Source organism: Trichoderma breve, chromosome 4 (assembly GCF_028502605.1).
Source record: "Trichoderma breve strain T069 chromosome 4, whole genome shotgun sequence".
Lineage (NCBI taxonomy): Eukaryota > Fungi > Ascomycota > Sordariomycetes > Hypocreales > Hypocreaceae > Trichoderma > Trichoderma breve.
Genome location: NC_079235.1, coordinates 4563454 through 4579992, shown reverse-complemented (window position 1 = coordinate 4579992; position 16539 = coordinate 4563454). Strand labels below are relative to the sequence as shown.

General features: G+C 45.5%; 6 protein-coding genes across 6 annotated transcripts; 3 read left to right on the top strand and 3 right to left on the bottom strand.

The window, feature by feature from the left end:
• Positions 1-2295: 2295 nt before the first annotated feature.
• Positions 2296-3111, bottom strand: T069G_07671 (enoyl-CoA hydratase/isomerase domain-containing protein; the record flags this gene model as incomplete). The annotated part of the gene is made up of 1 exon (XM_056174881.1): positions 2296-3111. The coding sequence occupies one exon, from the start codon at positions 3109-3111 to the stop codon at positions 2296-2298; it is 816 nt and encodes a 271-aa protein (XP_056028460.1).
• A 1021-nt stretch (positions 3112-4132) lies between these two features.
• Positions 4133-5436, bottom strand: T069G_07670 (uncharacterized protein; the record flags this gene model as incomplete). The annotated part of the gene is made up of 6 exons (XM_056174880.1): positions 4133-4272; positions 4312-4421; positions 4475-4585; positions 4643-4860; positions 4918-5184; positions 5251-5436. The coding sequence occupies 6 exons, from the start codon at positions 5434-5436 to the stop codon at positions 4133-4135; spliced, it is 1032 nt and encodes a 343-aa protein (XP_056028459.1).
• Positions 5437-5885: 449 nt separating this feature from the next.
• T069G_07669 (alpha/beta hydrolase family domain-containing protein) lies at positions 5886-6735 on the bottom strand (the record flags this gene model as incomplete). Its single annotated transcript, XM_056174879.1, has 2 exons — positions 5886-6242; positions 6316-6735. The coding sequence occupies 2 exons, from the start codon at positions 6733-6735 to the stop codon at positions 5886-5888; spliced, it is 777 nt and encodes a 258-aa protein (XP_056028458.1).
• A 3652-nt stretch (positions 6736-10387) lies between these two features.
• T069G_07668 (uncharacterized protein) lies at positions 10388-11305 on the top strand (the record flags this gene model as incomplete). The annotated part of the gene is made up of 1 exon (XM_056174878.1): positions 10388-11305. One exon carries the CDS (start codon positions 10388-10390, stop codon positions 11303-11305), a length of 918 nt encoding a protein of 305 aa, XP_056028457.1.
• Positions 11306-13328: 2023 nt separating this feature from the next.
• On the top strand, positions 13329-14761 carry T069G_07667 (glycosyl hydrolases family 18 domain-containing protein; the record flags this gene model as incomplete). Its single annotated transcript, XM_056174877.1, has 4 exons — positions 13329-13948; positions 14013-14187; positions 14248-14601; positions 14672-14761. 4 exons carry the CDS (start codon positions 13329-13331, stop codon positions 14759-14761), a joined length of 1239 nt encoding a protein of 412 aa, XP_056028456.1.
• Positions 14762-15496: 735 nt separating this feature from the next.
• Positions 15497-16456, top strand: T069G_07666 (acetamidase/Formamidase family domain-containing protein; the record flags this gene model as incomplete). Its single annotated transcript, XM_056174876.1, has 1 exon — positions 15497-16456. One exon carries the CDS (start codon positions 15497-15499, stop codon positions 16454-16456), a length of 960 nt encoding a protein of 319 aa, XP_056028455.1.
• Positions 16457-16539: the final 83 nt, after the last annotated feature.

The window sequence follows — 16539 nt, the reverse complement described above, 5'->3', positions numbered from 1 at the left end:
AGCATTTGCTAGACGCTGGAAAGTTTCACTGAAATAACCACCGATACGTAACGATATTATGCCTTTCGGCAGAATATTAATTAGCGCCTGGTAATCACTAGACAATTCCAGGCTGTTAAGAAATATCGCGTCGATCCTCAAAAATAACCGCTGAAGTGACGTAAAATGCTTGAGACTCGGAAATGGCGGGATATGTGTACCACGAGTTGCGAGTAAAGCGTCCCATCCTCGGAGATCCAAGTGCAAGAATTCCAGTGTTTCTCGATGCCTGCCTAGAGAATTAATCGCATGAAAGGATTGCAAATGGTAGCGCCCATTCAGACTTTCCTTCCAGCTGTCAGAATATGCGGCCTCGTATGAAAATGTACGAAGATCTTGGCTCGAGGTCAACAGTGATTCTAAGCTGGCCTCACCAATTCTGCTTTCGGTCATGCGAATATTTGATAACCGTGGTAGTGAGAGAATTGGCACCAGACTGAATGTCGCTGAGCATTTATGGAGATTGATTGTCGTTAACTGCTGTGACCAGCGAAGTAGACCGCGCAGCCGGATTTCCAAGTTGAACCCCATATCAATATCGCTAGCATCAAGGGCGATATCGACAGACTTAAGGCGTAAACTAGAAATACCAAGGACTTCTAAAGCGGATGGTGGAGCACAGTCTCCAGGACCATATGGTAACACACATAGACTGAGATGATCCAGGTTCGGCAGCTGAGCAACGACCGTCGACACCAATTCGGCAGCCAGCCATCGTCGCTGCTTCTGAGTCAATTCTTCCCTCGATTTCAAGCTACCTTGTAAGTCAGGGTTTTTCAGCAGTTTCTCCGTCTCTAAAAGAGACGAAAGGAATGAAAGCCACATCGGATTTTCGCCGAAGCCACGTTGTATTCGTAGCATCCATGCATGTGATAGATCGTGGCCCATTCCGCGCGCTGCTTCATCAAGGGCGTGCATTTCATCACCAACATCGAGATTCTTTGTCAGAAAATGGTGTATATAAACTCTTTTGACAAGTCTGCCTAGCTCGGGGCGTTTCGCTACAGTCCGCATGAACGATGTGAGTCGCCTATCCCATGCATATACTGTGGATTTCCCAGAGTCTCCATATCCTGGAGAAAATTCATGGTAAAGAATCAATCGAGCAATGCCAGAAAGCCACCGGGAGACCAAACAGAGTGAGAATAGTGCGTGACAGTCGATAGAGTACGAAGAAGGAGAGCCATCGCCCTGGTCAGTCCCGTTAATGTAACAGTCTGTTGGAGTTGGATTCAGACATTCGCCCTGGCAGTGAAGACGAAACTGACTGAATATCAGCTCCAGGATCTCAGGGGAAAGACTATAGATGGCCGGTAGTGGCATGAGTCCCGGTACTTAGACAAAGAGAGGCAGAAACTATTAAGCGTTTGAACGATGCCGTGGGTTTCGTGGAAAATGAGTCACCGACATTTGGGACTCAATATCACTAATCACGGAGGCATACTAAGCTTACTTTATAATCACCGTCACATGACGGCTGCCGTCATCTGGACAATTGCATTTGACTAGTTCAGAGGAAACAAGGCGAGAAATGTTCGTTATTCTGAAATGAGTAATGTTCGTAATCGTCTCTGTATAGACATTGAGAATGGTGCAGAACCTACATGTCATGTTTACAAACAGCCCATGAGCCCCGTTATTCAATTATGATCGTCAAATATACCGTCTACCATTTGAGAATTTTAGAAGTGTCTTAATATTACATCGTCTAGACTTACTACATGGGCTGCTAACACGTGCTGAGCCTTCCGTATGTTTTCACGAGGAAATATTTTTAGGTTCCATTACTCCCACTCAATTGAAACGTAACGCAATATGCTTTAAACTGCTTCCTATTTAAGACATTCTCGTGGTAAGTTTACATCTAGTAGTTGAGTCTGGCTTGATCTGAGACGGCACGTAATAGCAGGACGTTGGTTACATATAGAGGTAAAAAAGCTGATATATTCCATAGAACAGAACAGCGCATATCATGGTGAGCCATAAATTAAAAGAAATTGGAGTTTTATCATCTCTTTCATGATAAATAAGTTACTACATCTAACAGAGAAATCTGGCCAACTAGGTTGCCTTTGGTTAGAGCTCGCTCATATAAGAGAGGCCGTATCTAAACTTACCTACGCAGTGTAAGAGAATGCATTTACGTATTATAGTAAGTAAAGGTACATCTGTTGCCACTTAGAAACAGGATAACGGAATAATATGAAGTATAGGTTGTATTTATAATTATCTTATGATTATAACCAAACGATTAAGCTAATGCATGGGAAATCTAGCAGTAAACTCTGCGACAGTCAATTCCACATCCTTGTCTTTTTCAAGGCCTTTATCAAATAGAACCTCCATCCTTTTCTGCACGTCAGCATCCGCCCAAAGCTGCGCCATCGCCTGGTAAGACTCGAAAAAGTGTTCCTCCTTGGGAAGCCCAAATCGCTCATTTGTTAAATGCTTTGTTGATGATAGTGCTTGTTTGTGCCAGCCTGCTACACGATGCGCGAATTTGTCCACAAAACTATCCAAATCAGCGTCTGGAAGAGCGCGATTGATCCAACCGTATTGCGCGGCGGTTGTGGCATCAAACTCATCACTGCCACAGATTATCTCGAGCATTCGACCGCGCGACACATGTTTTGGAAGCCATTCAATGCCTCCACCTCCTGGGAGTAGTCCAAAGCTAACCTCAGCTTGGGACAAAATAGCTTTCTCTGCGCTGCCAAACCGAATGTCACAGGCCAATACAAATTCGGACCCAATACCTCGTGTCCTTCCGCGGATAGCGGCGACCGTGATGACGGGTATTGTTGCGAGCTTTAGCATCATTAACGGCCATTTGGCGAACAGATCGGCCGGGATAGACGAAGCTCGTTGCAAGTCGTAATGAGAGATAAAGAAATCTGGGATTGCGCTCTCGAAAACTATGATCTTCAAGTCTGGTTCTTCTTCAACAGTCTGTAAGAGATTCCAAAGATCTAGGAAGAATTCTGGTCCCGCCAAGTTAAAGGGACCGTGATTGATTGTTATTTTCCAATAATGCGTTGTCACTTTTGTGACTTCAAGCACTGAGGCAGACATTCTCAGACGAAATAATATGATCCTGTCTCTTGAAATATAGGTCGCAGGTAACCACCACTGTCATTGGAATAGCTGAATATAAACCTGTAGTCTCTGAGTCTTAAAATTACGTCCTGCATCACGAGCAAAGAGAGTATTATATACTGCTTCAATCCAAGCATCACGTCAGTTCTCAGAATTCTAGACCCAAAGAGTTCTTCGGTGGCGTTCCACTTTGGATGAAATCCAGCGCCATTTGATGTCTAAAATGCGGAGCGCTGTCCTAATAAAGCAATTTTTTATAGGCGCTATTGTAGGGTGGCCAACGCTGGGCGTCGAGTACAATGAATGACCTCAGCCAATGAACTGGATCGATCACATAATCTATTAATCATCAGAAGAAACATCGGGGCCACTCGAAACATACACTCGATCGAAGCCGCCTAGACGAATAAGTCTAACGTGGTGTCCTTTGCTCCGCCCGATCTTTTTGTTTGATTCACAGCTGTACGAAATGTTATGGTAAATCCGCCCAACAAGTGTATCAACTGTCTGGTCTCTATGGACCCTTAAAATGAGATGCAAAAATAAGATGTAGGTGGATTTAGATCTATCATAATCGTATATAAAACAGAGGCTAATATTGTGCTGCCATGAATTGCTGGAACCCCCCTTGTACATAGTGTAGCAGTCTCTTCGAGTTTGGCTACCTTAGTAGCTGTGGAAGCGTATTACACTGCGGAAACACGATACTGAGCATTCCATATAGTCCAAGAATTGTAGGATAGGCCCAAGATTAATATAAGGAAGTTAAGTAACGCTGCATTTATTCGGTTCGCCAGATTCGGGGGATGGTGTGATTCGTCGCTAACTTTGGTATACTGGGGATCAAACAAGACTTGGTACTACTAAGACAACATTTTTCTCATTTTCTAACACAAATAATCTACCAGATGAGTTTGAATTGCAGTTTTTAAGATTTGCCCTCCCCCTGACAGACCAAGTTCGGTGTTAGTAAAACGTTGACCGGAAAATTACCGCCTCAAACTGACTCTTGAGTATTTCTAGAGGGAGTTTTCTTCCCGAACTGGTCACCATACCCACCTGCATAGTTAGTGAGCTCGGTATCATTTCCGCGATAATCGCCCAATATCTCTTCTGCAGACTGATTTTCATTAGGTGCTGGAATTTTCCTCCCTATGCCTGAATTGCCGCTTTTACCTCCTTCGACATTGCTCTCTCCTCTTGAACTCCATCCTGGAAGCCCGAAAAATCCTCTTGCGCGCTTAATTAGGGGGCGTAGCGTAGGAAGACAGGCGCAGATGATAGCACTAAAATAATGATTAAGTTTAATACAGCAAGAAAAGAGAGAACGTAGTCTTACCAAAATAACTCCAAGGTAGTCCAAATGATCTGATCAACGGTATTCCAAGTGAGGTCCGACAGGTCCAGGCTGACCACTATTGCGAGGCGAAAAATTGTCACGAAACAAGCACTACCCACAACTGTTAGTATTCCCAAGTTTCATATACATGAGCTATGCTTCACTCACAATCCCCCGAAAATCATTGTCAATGCAAGTAGAACTTTTTGAAATGTTGGAACTTTCAGATTCCAGATATACGGCATTGGGAGAACCATGAGACCGAAATCTGTAATTATACTGCCAATTGCAACGCCAACATAAAACCCATGAAGATCAATGCAATTTTGATTTGTGCCATCCCAGAAACTACTTATTGGCCAACAGGTTCGAATAGACGGGACATACTATTTGTCATCAGAATGAAAGAAATGAAAGTCATTAGAAGTGCAAGATGGACTCACAGTAGAGATTGCCCAGGCCACAATGAAGGCTGAAAATCCGTGTAAGAAGTATTGCATGTTCGATGAGCCAAAAATGCGATAATACAGCGCCACAATCGAGAGTCGGGCAAAAGCCAGGCCACTGGTGTAAACAATCTCATTTGCGACGATTGTTTGAAGAAAGCGGGACAGGTTTTCTGGGTCTTCTTGGCTGACAACGATGGCATGTCTTCCAAGGCCAAAACGGAGATAGAGCATAGTGGTAATGTAGCCACCAATTCCACAAACCTAATTACATGTTAACACGAAATCCTAGTGAAGTTAAAACCCGCAGTGATACCATCATTCACTCACAGCAGCAATTATCGCGAACCAATCATCCCACCACAGAGACTTTCCAACAATTCGCGCGGCAGTAAGGCGTCCAGCAAGGGACAGAAGACTTAACACAAAGAACACAGTGGCGACAGCATAAACCTCAGCTTGTCTATTTTCTGCCAAGAATGCAGCATTCATAGCAGTACTATTTGTGGTCGACATGATGACTCCACTAGCTGTGTAGGGAATATATTGGAGTGATTCATAAAACCAAAAAAGAAATCTCGGGACTTGGGGAGAATATATGGGTATGTGCGAGTCCGGTGTAGAAAAAGCATTGCTTTAAAGAGATTAAACATGTACCTTTCGAATTTAGACAGGGTCAATCCATCAACTCATGGGTGATGGCCGACATGTGTACCCAGATAAGGGGCTTTCAACAACAAGGATGCTGTTCAGGACTCAGGCACACTGACCTAGCGTGCAGCAAGCGAAACTCTAATGTTGTGTCAGCACGGATACGCGGAAGCTTTCCGAAGGATTTGGCCGCTGGGAAATAGTTTCAGAAGTTTAGCATAAAGTTGTCTGTTCTATCCAGCGAATGATGATTAGAGGCAGTGCATATTCAAGTCTACTCCTACTTCTCAAATACCCTAGCTTTATAGACTAATTTAGCTAGCAATTGCAATAGATTTCGACAGTGAGATAGTGGCAGCAACTGTTTCCTCACAAGTGCCGACAAAAAATGCATGCGATGCAGCTTCAACGAGTACAGTGTTCTTAATCCCAGATATGTCTGCATAATATTTCTGAGCCTCCAATGGGAGAACTCTGTCGTTCCCACAGAATATATATCCAAATGAACCTTCATAATTCGAGTCTGCTAAAGGAGAATATGAAATCGCCGTGTTGACGGAGTTGAAAGCCTGGGGTTTGATCTTGGCAATCCATTTATCGGCGTCAGATGTCGGAATATCGTGATACATATATTTGTCTGCTTCAATCAACATGATTTGTCCTGTTGATTCCTGTTGAATTGGCAGAATTAGCTTCATTGTCAAGTGAAGTTGGAGGAATGAAAGGGTCAGCTTGTTAACTCACATTCAACACAACATGCGGTGGTAGATTTTCCGGAGTGAGTCCCATCATGTCTAGCAAGGATTTTCCAACAGCAGGCGTAACAGCTGTGACATATACAAGGCCAACTATACCACCTTCCTGGCCTGCCTTTTCCCTTTCTTTACGACTCAAGCCATGCACAGCGGCTGACCCGTAAACGCCACCATATGAGTGCATAAGAAGAATAATATCTTTGCCTTCGGAGAGCAATGGAAGAAGGATGTTTTGTCGGAGCGATTCAGCATCCATGTCGACCGTGCTGTTGATAGGATCTTCTGAGAGAATACCGGGAGCATCTTGACTAACAAATGGATAACCTCTCTTCTCAAAGACAGCTGCGAGGTCGTCAAAGCAGCTTCCCGGATGCCACATTCCTGTGACACCTACTATCGTTGGCAACATGTTGATATTAGAAAGGATGGTGACCACTGAAGATTGATTCTGGCACTACTATCTCGAGTTGTAAATTAGCTCTAAGACAATGAGGCGCTTGCACTGATGAGAGAGATGAGAGTCTTTTGAGCTAATCACCATCCTCCACAGGGGGTCATTCAAACTGGCGGAGGACTCAAGAATTGTCTTGTGACCCCTTTACTGATATCGGCTAGAATTGAGCCTATGTGAGGATACACCAGGAGTGTTTTGGGTTATGTTACCCCGGCCATTTACTCCTAGCTCAGCTGTCCAAGCTTCAACGCTCATCCATTTTATTTTGTCTGCTTACATTCGATGTGGACTGATATCCAACGCTGCATGACCTTCTTAAGCTCCAGGGGGGTTATCCAGTTGCCAGTTTTGTATTGACACAGCTTAATATTGAGACTATTACGGAATATTATAGAATACTATACTTTATCATTGCCTTTATTCAGGGATAGTACCAGGTCCATGACTCAATGCCGGCAAAAGCTGATTGCAGGGCTTACCTGGCCGGCAGTTGGGGCGCCTGCATGAAGACCACCCCTGTAAGATTTGGATTTGCTCCGGCATTTAACGCGACGATCACCATCGCACACTGTCGGACATAGTTTCATGTCGGACATAGTTTCGAGTAATCGGTTAATGATAGCTGTAGCAGAGACATAACAGTGAATTGGATGAGAGTTTCAGCAAGGTATTTAGTAACGACAGTGATAATGTGAGATCAATGCTGTTCTGTAGTGCTGTCTTATTCCAACAAAGGTTTCTTATAAATTAAGGAAAGCGGTTAACGTATAGCATCGCGCTATACCTATACCCGCTGTTGAGTATTTTTATTACCTCTGCTCCCCTCCCTGACATATGATCCTTGACTATTTGTGAACTGTACTCAGAAACTACGTTGTAAGATAGGCCCATTACAAATTGTACTTATGCTTGGAAGATTAGCCATTGTTAGTCTGCCGCGTCTACTCCTGAACTCGTTCAGGGGAAAGAAAGTGAAATAAAGGGTTGTCTTTGTGGAATATTAAAGGCATTACGTAGTCAGTAGGAGCGAGGAATAAGTGGCAATCACCGGCTATTGAAGTTTGTTAGCTACTCGTACACACTTCCAGCAAAGCAAAATAGGCGCCGACTCCCCGGCCGCCGTCTATTCTATGCCATTTCTACTACACCAAGGATATACTACCAGTACCAAATCTCAGGCCATAATGTCGTAGTTTGAAGTGGCCGATATGGAGTACGCGGGAAAAAAAAACAGGGGTATAGGGTTTAGCCCATGTTGCTTAAACCTTGCAGGACCGTTGTGCTAAAAATACAACCGAGCTCAGGTGGTCAATAGACTGAAGAATCTCCTCCACAGCCATGTTGGACGAACCAAGCTTCTGCATCCTTTTTCTCAACCATGAGGCTTGAATTTTTTAACACACGAAAAGGAAAAGAAGAAGAAAAAAGAAGAAAAAGAAGACGGGCTGGTTCTTGTAGGGGTTGGACGTGTATCGGAATGCTGCCTAACTCCTCCGTAATCTTCAAGCGAGTTTACAGGCTGATACATGGTCCAACATGGGCCAACATGGGGCCAGTAAAATGGTGGTTAGCTCGGATAATAGGGGCAGAGAACAAGTACGTGAAGAATATCGGTGAACGAGTTATACAAGCCTAAAAGATATTAGAGGCAATTTCACCAGAATATAGTAAATACTTGGTTGTTTAGTCCTATGCAAAGATTGCACAGCTATAACACAAAATTGTATATACAAGCTACCTGTAAGACTTGTAAAATGCTTTGAGACAAATGTGAGTGAGCCATGCATGTGCAGCACTCTGCACTCCGTCTTGTGTTAGAATTTACTACTAGGCAGTATCTACCGGGGTCTAGACAGCCGCTGACATGGCCTCTCTTGTCGGAAACAGTACCATGCCTTTCTTATGGGGGCGGTATTAGCGCTGGGAATTGCCGAGCCCATCTACGGGCCGAGATGTGGAGTACCGAAGATTGCGACTTGTGCTCGTCAAATCGTTGTAGGTATCACATATCAAATCTTTGGCGATTACTCCGTAGAAAGAAAAGTGATAACTCTATTTTTCCCATCTGCAAGAGTGCAGTATTGGTTATGTAAGAAGAAGAAGAAATAAAGAGAGAGGAGGAGAGATGAAAGCAAAGACACAGCGCGATTTGCCTCTCACTGCCCGCCGTATGGAATACAAATAATTATTTCGGATATACAGGAAGTATATCTCCGCATTGCTGGAGATGGCGGGTACATCGCTCTCAGTTGCCTTGCGCACATGCATCGTCATGTTATGAGAAGTATAGAGGCAAACACCAAATAGAGTGAAGCACATATTCCACACACTTGGACTTCGATAGAGGGCCAGCGACTTGGGACCTCTGGATCATATTTGTGAGGTAGTATTTCTGCCTCTACGGAGTACACCATCAGTAATTAGTTTACCTGGACATGCCAGAATGCCAGGAAAGAGCGAGAGGGTTAGGCGAATCCATCCATCACGTAGAGAAACAGGCTCTGGTGCATCGAGCTCTTCTCGATGTTATTTCCAGCATTGAGATACTGTTTAAAGCAACTTCGCGATAGTTGTGCGGCTTGAGTATGCTTTGGTCGTGTTAGCTATTACGGATTACAGGGTACGAAGTTATACAGGCTCGCGGCAAGCTTCGATTCGGGACCAGATACCCTATAACAATTCGCCTCTCGACAGTGTTGCAGTGAACCATTGAACGATCTGGTCATACCTAGACGGAGACAATATCGACCCCTGGAAATTGTATAACATGATCAACTTTTTTTCTTTTTCACGTTTACAAAAACCAAGGGATAATATCGTCTCGGAATTGTCGCGTGTAGGTGGTTGTTTTTTTAGCCAACGGGAGAGCTACTGAGATCGCCATCATCAACACCGGCGCCAACTCTCAACCACAGCCGACCTGTTATTCCCCAACATCTGGGTCAACAGAACCAGAACCGCTTTATCCCGAACATTGTTCGATAGAAAAGGTCACTACAAAGTGCTACCACTGCCTATCCCCGAAGCTTAGAATCGGCAAATAGCTGACTCCACTCGTCGAAAAGTCGCTCCAAGAGTCGGCGTAAATTTGGACCGGCGCCCTCTAAACAAGCTTGAGTGGGCTGTCTAATTACTCTCTCTGGACAACACACAGCATCATGATCAGCCATTTTGTCTGCGAAAGTAATCTGCATTGAGATTATAGGCTGTGGCAGAAGACTATTGCGACGAAAAGCATTCCCTAGCTCACTTTTAAGAACAGCAGAGGTGTGGAAGCAGCCCATCTCGAATTCTCCGTCCATAGGGCATATTACACACTGCATGTCTTGGGCTATATGCCGACAAGACCTTAATTCCAGCCCCACTCATCGTCAATTTAGTCTTTGAGTCGGAATCACTCAAGGCCCCGACGAGAAAGCTTTTGGGCCAAGACACCTGATATTCTAGGTTGAACATATAGAAGCTCCTGATGTTTTACAGGAGATAGGGGCGTACCAACTGCTAAGTCCGCTATTAATAACCCAAAGAAGACGGTACAGTGAGCGACAAGAAGGAAGTAATTGATGACTTAGGATTTAGTAGAGAGAAGAGCGCCTTCGTATACATCATGGCTGCGATCATCTTGCATCATTTTGATGCCTCACCCTTTGGCGAGAAGATACGCCTCATCTTTGGGCTCAAGGGTCTATCATGGAAGTCTGTAGATGCCGAGCTCATCATGCCAAAGCCTAAACTCACGGCGTTGACCGGTGGCTATCGAAAGACTCCCGTCATGCAGATTGGTTCCGACATTTACTGCGACTCCCGTTTGATTGCAGAAGAGCTGGAGGAGAGATACCCTTCGCCTTCGATATTCCCAGGAGGAAGCAAGGGACTCTGTATGGCGCTGTCCACTTGGAGCGACACCGACTTCCACATTGCGAGCTCTGGGCTCACCATTGGAGTCAACAAAGACCAGTTCCCTCTTGAGCTCATGGCTGATCGAAAGGCCTATTTCAAGGGCTTCATGGATGTCGATCGTCTCGACGCCGATATTGCCCATCTGACGACTCAGCTGCGAGCCCATGCAAGCCTCATTGAGGAGCAGCTCTCTGATGGCCGGCGCTTCTGGCTAGGCAGCGAGCCAAGTCTTGCCGACTTTCATGCCTACGTCGAGATCTGGACGGCAAGAGCATATATTCACTTTTCTGACAACATCTTTGCTGGGTTTGGCAAACTGGTAGAATGGGAGGCAAGAGTCAAAGCTATTGGCCATGGACGGAGAACCAACATAAGCATGGAAGAGGCGTCTGAAGCAGCGCGATCTACTCCCCCGAATGCGGGGCAATCGTCAATCGTCAATGATGAGCTTGAGATCTCCGAGGGGGACGTAGTGGTTGTTACGCCGGATGACTATGGCCGAGAGCCTGTGACTGGACGCCTGGTAGCGTTGACAGTTCGTCAAGTTGCTATTGAAAAAGAACATGGTGTTGCAGAGCGGATAGTTGTTCATTTTCCTCGTATCGGTTTCCGTATTGAAAGGTAAAAGTGATGACTGTGAATCGGGAGCCGCATCGTTTGTAACTATAGATGAGATCATGCTTGAAGATCATCACTCTGGAAGCGCAATGAACATTGTCCGGACCGACGGATATACGTCATAGTAAATATACAAGATCTCCCGTTCCAACACGGGCAGCCGAATCTCGAGTTCAACAACCGACGTGGCATCCATAGTCCGTGCCGGTGCCGAGCCATCGGAGGTAATTTAGACCTGAACCGGCAATCTCACTGGAGCGCCCAAGAAAGTCGGTGTAAAAAAAAAAAAAAAAAAAAAAAACTCTCTTTAAAAATTCTCAGAAAAGAGGACAAAAGAAGAATGAGTATGCAGAAGCACACATGGACGGCTTGTCATGCGTCCAAGCTCCGATACTCATTGGACACTTTTGCGGAGCACGGCAAATGCAGGCGCTGCTTCAAGATTGAGGCAGAGCGAGTCTTCAAGTCGATGATGCCGCGGTAGCGGAGGAAGCGAACCGATACGCGGGTTGCTGCGCTGGAAAGACAGGTTGCTGAGCTGCAGGCGGCGGTGGGCAGCGCATAGGAGTCGAGGCGAGATGATGCTCGTCATTATGATCGTGATTAAGTTGCCGGACATGTTGACGGTGCTGCACATGTTTTTCGTTCGTCAAGTCAAGGAGGCGCGACACGTGCGCAGTTAGCAGACGGACTGTAATACGGCATGTGAATGAAACGTCCATTGATGATGATCCCACGGAATCCACGTTGGAGAAACTCTTTACGTCGGGTCTGATCACGGTTAATGTTGCCCGTAACCTATTCGACGACTTTGTCAACTACATCGTCTTACAATAGTCCATCCTTACACTATCCAGTAGCGAGTTGAATTCCTGAGGAGATATCGGCCTACATTGCTCCTGGCAATCATAACTGCCTCTTGCAGAGCGTGCGATTAAACACTCTTTGTTAAGCAGGACGCTCGTCCGCGAAAGGAGTTGTGTGACGAATCGGGCTCTTGTTGTAAGACTAATTGATCTCTATGCTTAGCTAGAATCACATTGTATTGTATACGGTTTCATTCTCGATCATCCAGTAAAATAAGGAAACAATTCACACAGGCGGGCAAAAGAGTTCAAGTTCTTCTGCTCAATCCCGCCGAAGAAACATGTCTGCGGGTCGGGCTACATTTGGAACGTTGTATCTTAAGAGGGAAGTTCCATTGTTGATCACAATCGCCAATTTATCCTACTCAACCATGAATATTTGGCGCGTATCGTAGCTTTCTCCTTCCTGATAGGACGGTAGGCGGGTTTTTGGATGGGGCTAATTAATTTTGAGGCAGCTATCCGGAGTCACGATGCCGTAGCACTAACTCAGCTGCCTAAAACGGAAAACCTGTACACGGACTAATAAGATATAAGATAATCCAGACATTGCTGTATAATTTCCTGAAGCTTCCTACCTAGGTAACTCTTATCATTAACCCATACGCTATCATAACTTGAACATTGCGAGATCCACATAGAGCTGTTGTTGCACCTGGCCTGCGATCGATAAACTGCTCGTGCCGATGCCACCGGACTACGGTTTCTCCGGAAATGTCACCTGCCAGTTGTTCCAGCATCAAACGTCTATGAGGTGCTATTCACAATTTGTCGGGCATAGACAATGATCCTTGGGTGGGTCAGCTGAACTTAATATAATACAGTCGCGGCCACAAGGCCAAAGATTCACCTGCCTCATGTAACGTCTCTTTTCGTTTGGGGCTGGAGGCAAAGTACAGATGTCGCGCAAAGAGACGTACTGAGTTCTATAGCAACGGATTCTGGGAGCTTTTGGAAAGGCTTCAAAAAGAATACATCTCGACAAAATGGTATACAGGAGAGTAATATATATATAGTATTCACTGTACGCTACCAACCATGTAGACAAGTTGCACACCACGATACTTCTTTCTCTCATTTCCCATCTGATAGGCACTTTCCCCTGTATATATTCCTCTATAACGTACATATAAAACTTCCGTTTTGTTTCTAACATTAGTCGCGATGCTTTCTACTCCACTCATTCTTGGGTTAAGCCTTGTGGGCTTTGCCGTTGCTGCTCCCTCATATCCGCAGAGCATCAAAGCCCGCCAAGCCCCTGGTGCTCAAAACGTTGTTTATTGGGGGGGCAATAACAACGAGAATGACAACCTATCTACCTACTGCAAGCCTGGTGCAGGTATTGATATCCTTGTGCTCTCTTTCTTGGATATATACGGTACAACTGGAAATATCCCTTATGGTAACATTGGAAATTCCTGTTATATCGGCTCGACTGGAGTGCCCCAGCAGTGCGATAACTTGGCCGCCTCAATAGCTACTTGCCAAGCTGCTGGAATTAAGATAATTTTATCGCTTGGAGGTGCCGCCGGCTCTTACTCTTTACAATCTCAGTCCCAAGCCGTCGCTATTGGTCAATATCTCTGGGAAGCTTATGGCAATTCCGGCAGTACTTCTGTAACACGACCCTTTGGAAACGTAATTGTCGATGGATGGGACTTTGATCTTGAGTTGAATCTCGGGAACCAGTACTATCAATATTTAATCTCAACTCTCCGGTCTAACTTCGCCAGCGACCCCACGAAGACATATTACATTACTGGCGCTCCGCAATGCCCTATTCCGTTGAGTTTTCCCACAGACCTTAATTCCTGCATAGTCGAATGTGTAACTAATAAAGGTCGACAGAGAGCCCAACATGGGAGAAATCATCAGTACCTCGGTGTTCGACTATCTCTGGATTCAATTCTACAACAATAACGGCTACGGTCCAGACCCTTGTTCTCTCGGGTTGCCAGGCGATGCGCCGTTTAACTTCAACAACTGGACGTCATTCATTGCCACAACGCCCTCAAAAAATGCCGTATGTTTACTCCAACTCACCGATTAATGATGTTTCCTGGTCACTGACAATTTGAACAAGAAATTATTCATCGGAGTGCCCGCCAACACCCTCGCTGCCAACGGCAACGCTGGCGGTGCAGTTTACTACGCCACGCCCGCTCAGCTGGCCACTATTGTCCAAAACACCAAATCCAACCCAGCATTCGGCGGAATCATGATGTGGGCTGCTGGCTACTCTGATGCCAACGTGAACAATGGATGCACTTACGCCCAAGAGGCGAAGAACATCCTCCTGACTGGTGCCCCTTGTGGTGGCTCCCAACCCGTCAGCTCTAGCCTCCCGACAACTACCGCAAAGCCTACCAAGTCTGCCACTAGCACTTCGTCAGCCACAGGATCGGGTCCGACAGGGACAGTCCCCCAATGGGGCCAGGTAAGTACAACTACCGTGAAAATGCGATTGAAATGTCTTCTTCTTGTATGCAAACTGATCTGTTCTATAGTGTGGTGGCGAGGGTTACACAGGACCAACACAGTGCATTGCCCCATATAAATGTGTAGCACAAGGCGAATGGTGGTCGTCCTGCCAATAGAGCAGATGTGTGGTCATCGCTGGATATTTGAACCTTGTAAGGAGCTTGAGAAATTATTTGTATATATTAAAACATGACTGCATTGAAAGGCCTATGAGAGTTATAAGGTGATTACAATATGGGCGCTCCTTTAGCTGACATCGTGTAATCACATCACAGTCCGTTAGGCTGTTTATAATTAGCCGGTAAAGCCTGGGGGGGTCAAGAGCCGTAGAAGGAGGGCATTGTTATCGGATAGTTCCATCTAGTTATCGCATAGGCTTATAAGTCTGAACCAAATTGGATGCGATTGACTAGACGTAAACTTCCAGGTTTTTGTCTTCTTCTTTATTTGCTTTTTCTTCTATCTACAGGTTTTTGGCACTTTGTGAGTTTGAATTGGAGCTTTATTAGTACTGAGTATCTACAGGAGTTAGACAGCCATGAAAGATGTCCATAATCTGGTTGAAGTGTTGCTAGCGTGAGTTATTGAACAATCTCCACCACTGTTACAGACTATTGGCTGCTAGCTTTTGAAGCATTCAAAATACTCCGCACATGTGGATTGAGCACAATTCTACTCATTTTCTTGGCTTTCTTCATACTCAAGCCCCCGATCTTCGGCACCTTAAGAGCAACAATCTCGCGAGTCAGGGCACTCCCTGTGATTCATTCATGCAGTGTACCTCTCGTACGCAGATAACTGGATTCTACCTTCCTCGTTCATCTTATACCTGCTCTTGAAAATACCGGACAATGCTGTCTCCGCAAATTACCTCTACCTTCCATGTTCACTGTGGACAAAGCCACCTTAAGTGGTCAAAGGCCATCGCCCCCGTATTAACCGTCGACTCAAATGAGGTTGTAACCTTCGATACCATCGATGGAAGCAATGGTCAAATTACGCCAAACTCGACCGTGGAAGATGTTCTAAGCTTCAAGGCCGAACTGGCAGACCCCCTCTTCGGACCCGTGTATGTACGCGGCGCTGAGCCAGGAGACACTCTCGAAATTGAGGTTTTGGAGTTAAAAACTGCAGACTGGGGCTGGACAGCAATTATGCCTGGTTTTGGACTCCTTACAGATGAGTTCCCGGAGCCACAGTTGAAGATCTGGAAACTTGATCCCAACGATTCCTCTGCGACATTCAAGGAAGGCATTCGCATTCCTACTCATCCCTTTCTTGGTGTTATGGGGGTAGCTCCGGGCGAGGGAGAATTTCCCACTATTCCACCGCTCGAGACAGGAGGCAACATCGATACCCGCCACATTATAGCTGGAACAAAGCTTTTTCTGCCCGTGAAGGCACCCGGTGCATTATTCAGTTGCGGTGATGGCCATGCAGCTCAGGGCGACGGAGAAGTTTGTGGAACTGCTATTGAGACTCCCATGCAGGTGAAGTTACGACTCACAGTTAGGAAGGACATGAAATGGGTCGGCTCTCCCAATTATTCTTCTCCTTCGTCGGCTCTCACATTGGCTGAAGACCGAGGATATTATGCTGTTCTTGGCATTGATTCAGATCTACTGGAAGCTGCTCGCAAGGCAGTTCGCGGTATTATCGAATACATGATGCAAACAAAGAGTTTGAGCCGGGTGGAAGCATATATGCTTGCTAGCGTTTCCATCAGCCTAAGGGTTTCAGAAGTAGTGAACGTGCCTAACTACGCTATTTCAGCTATCATACCACTAAATATCTTTACACAAGCTTCTTAATAAGTCCTATTCACCACACCACTAGGCATATGGGAGCTTGATATAGGCTTAACGTGGAGAAGGACCGACAATATTCGGCAATT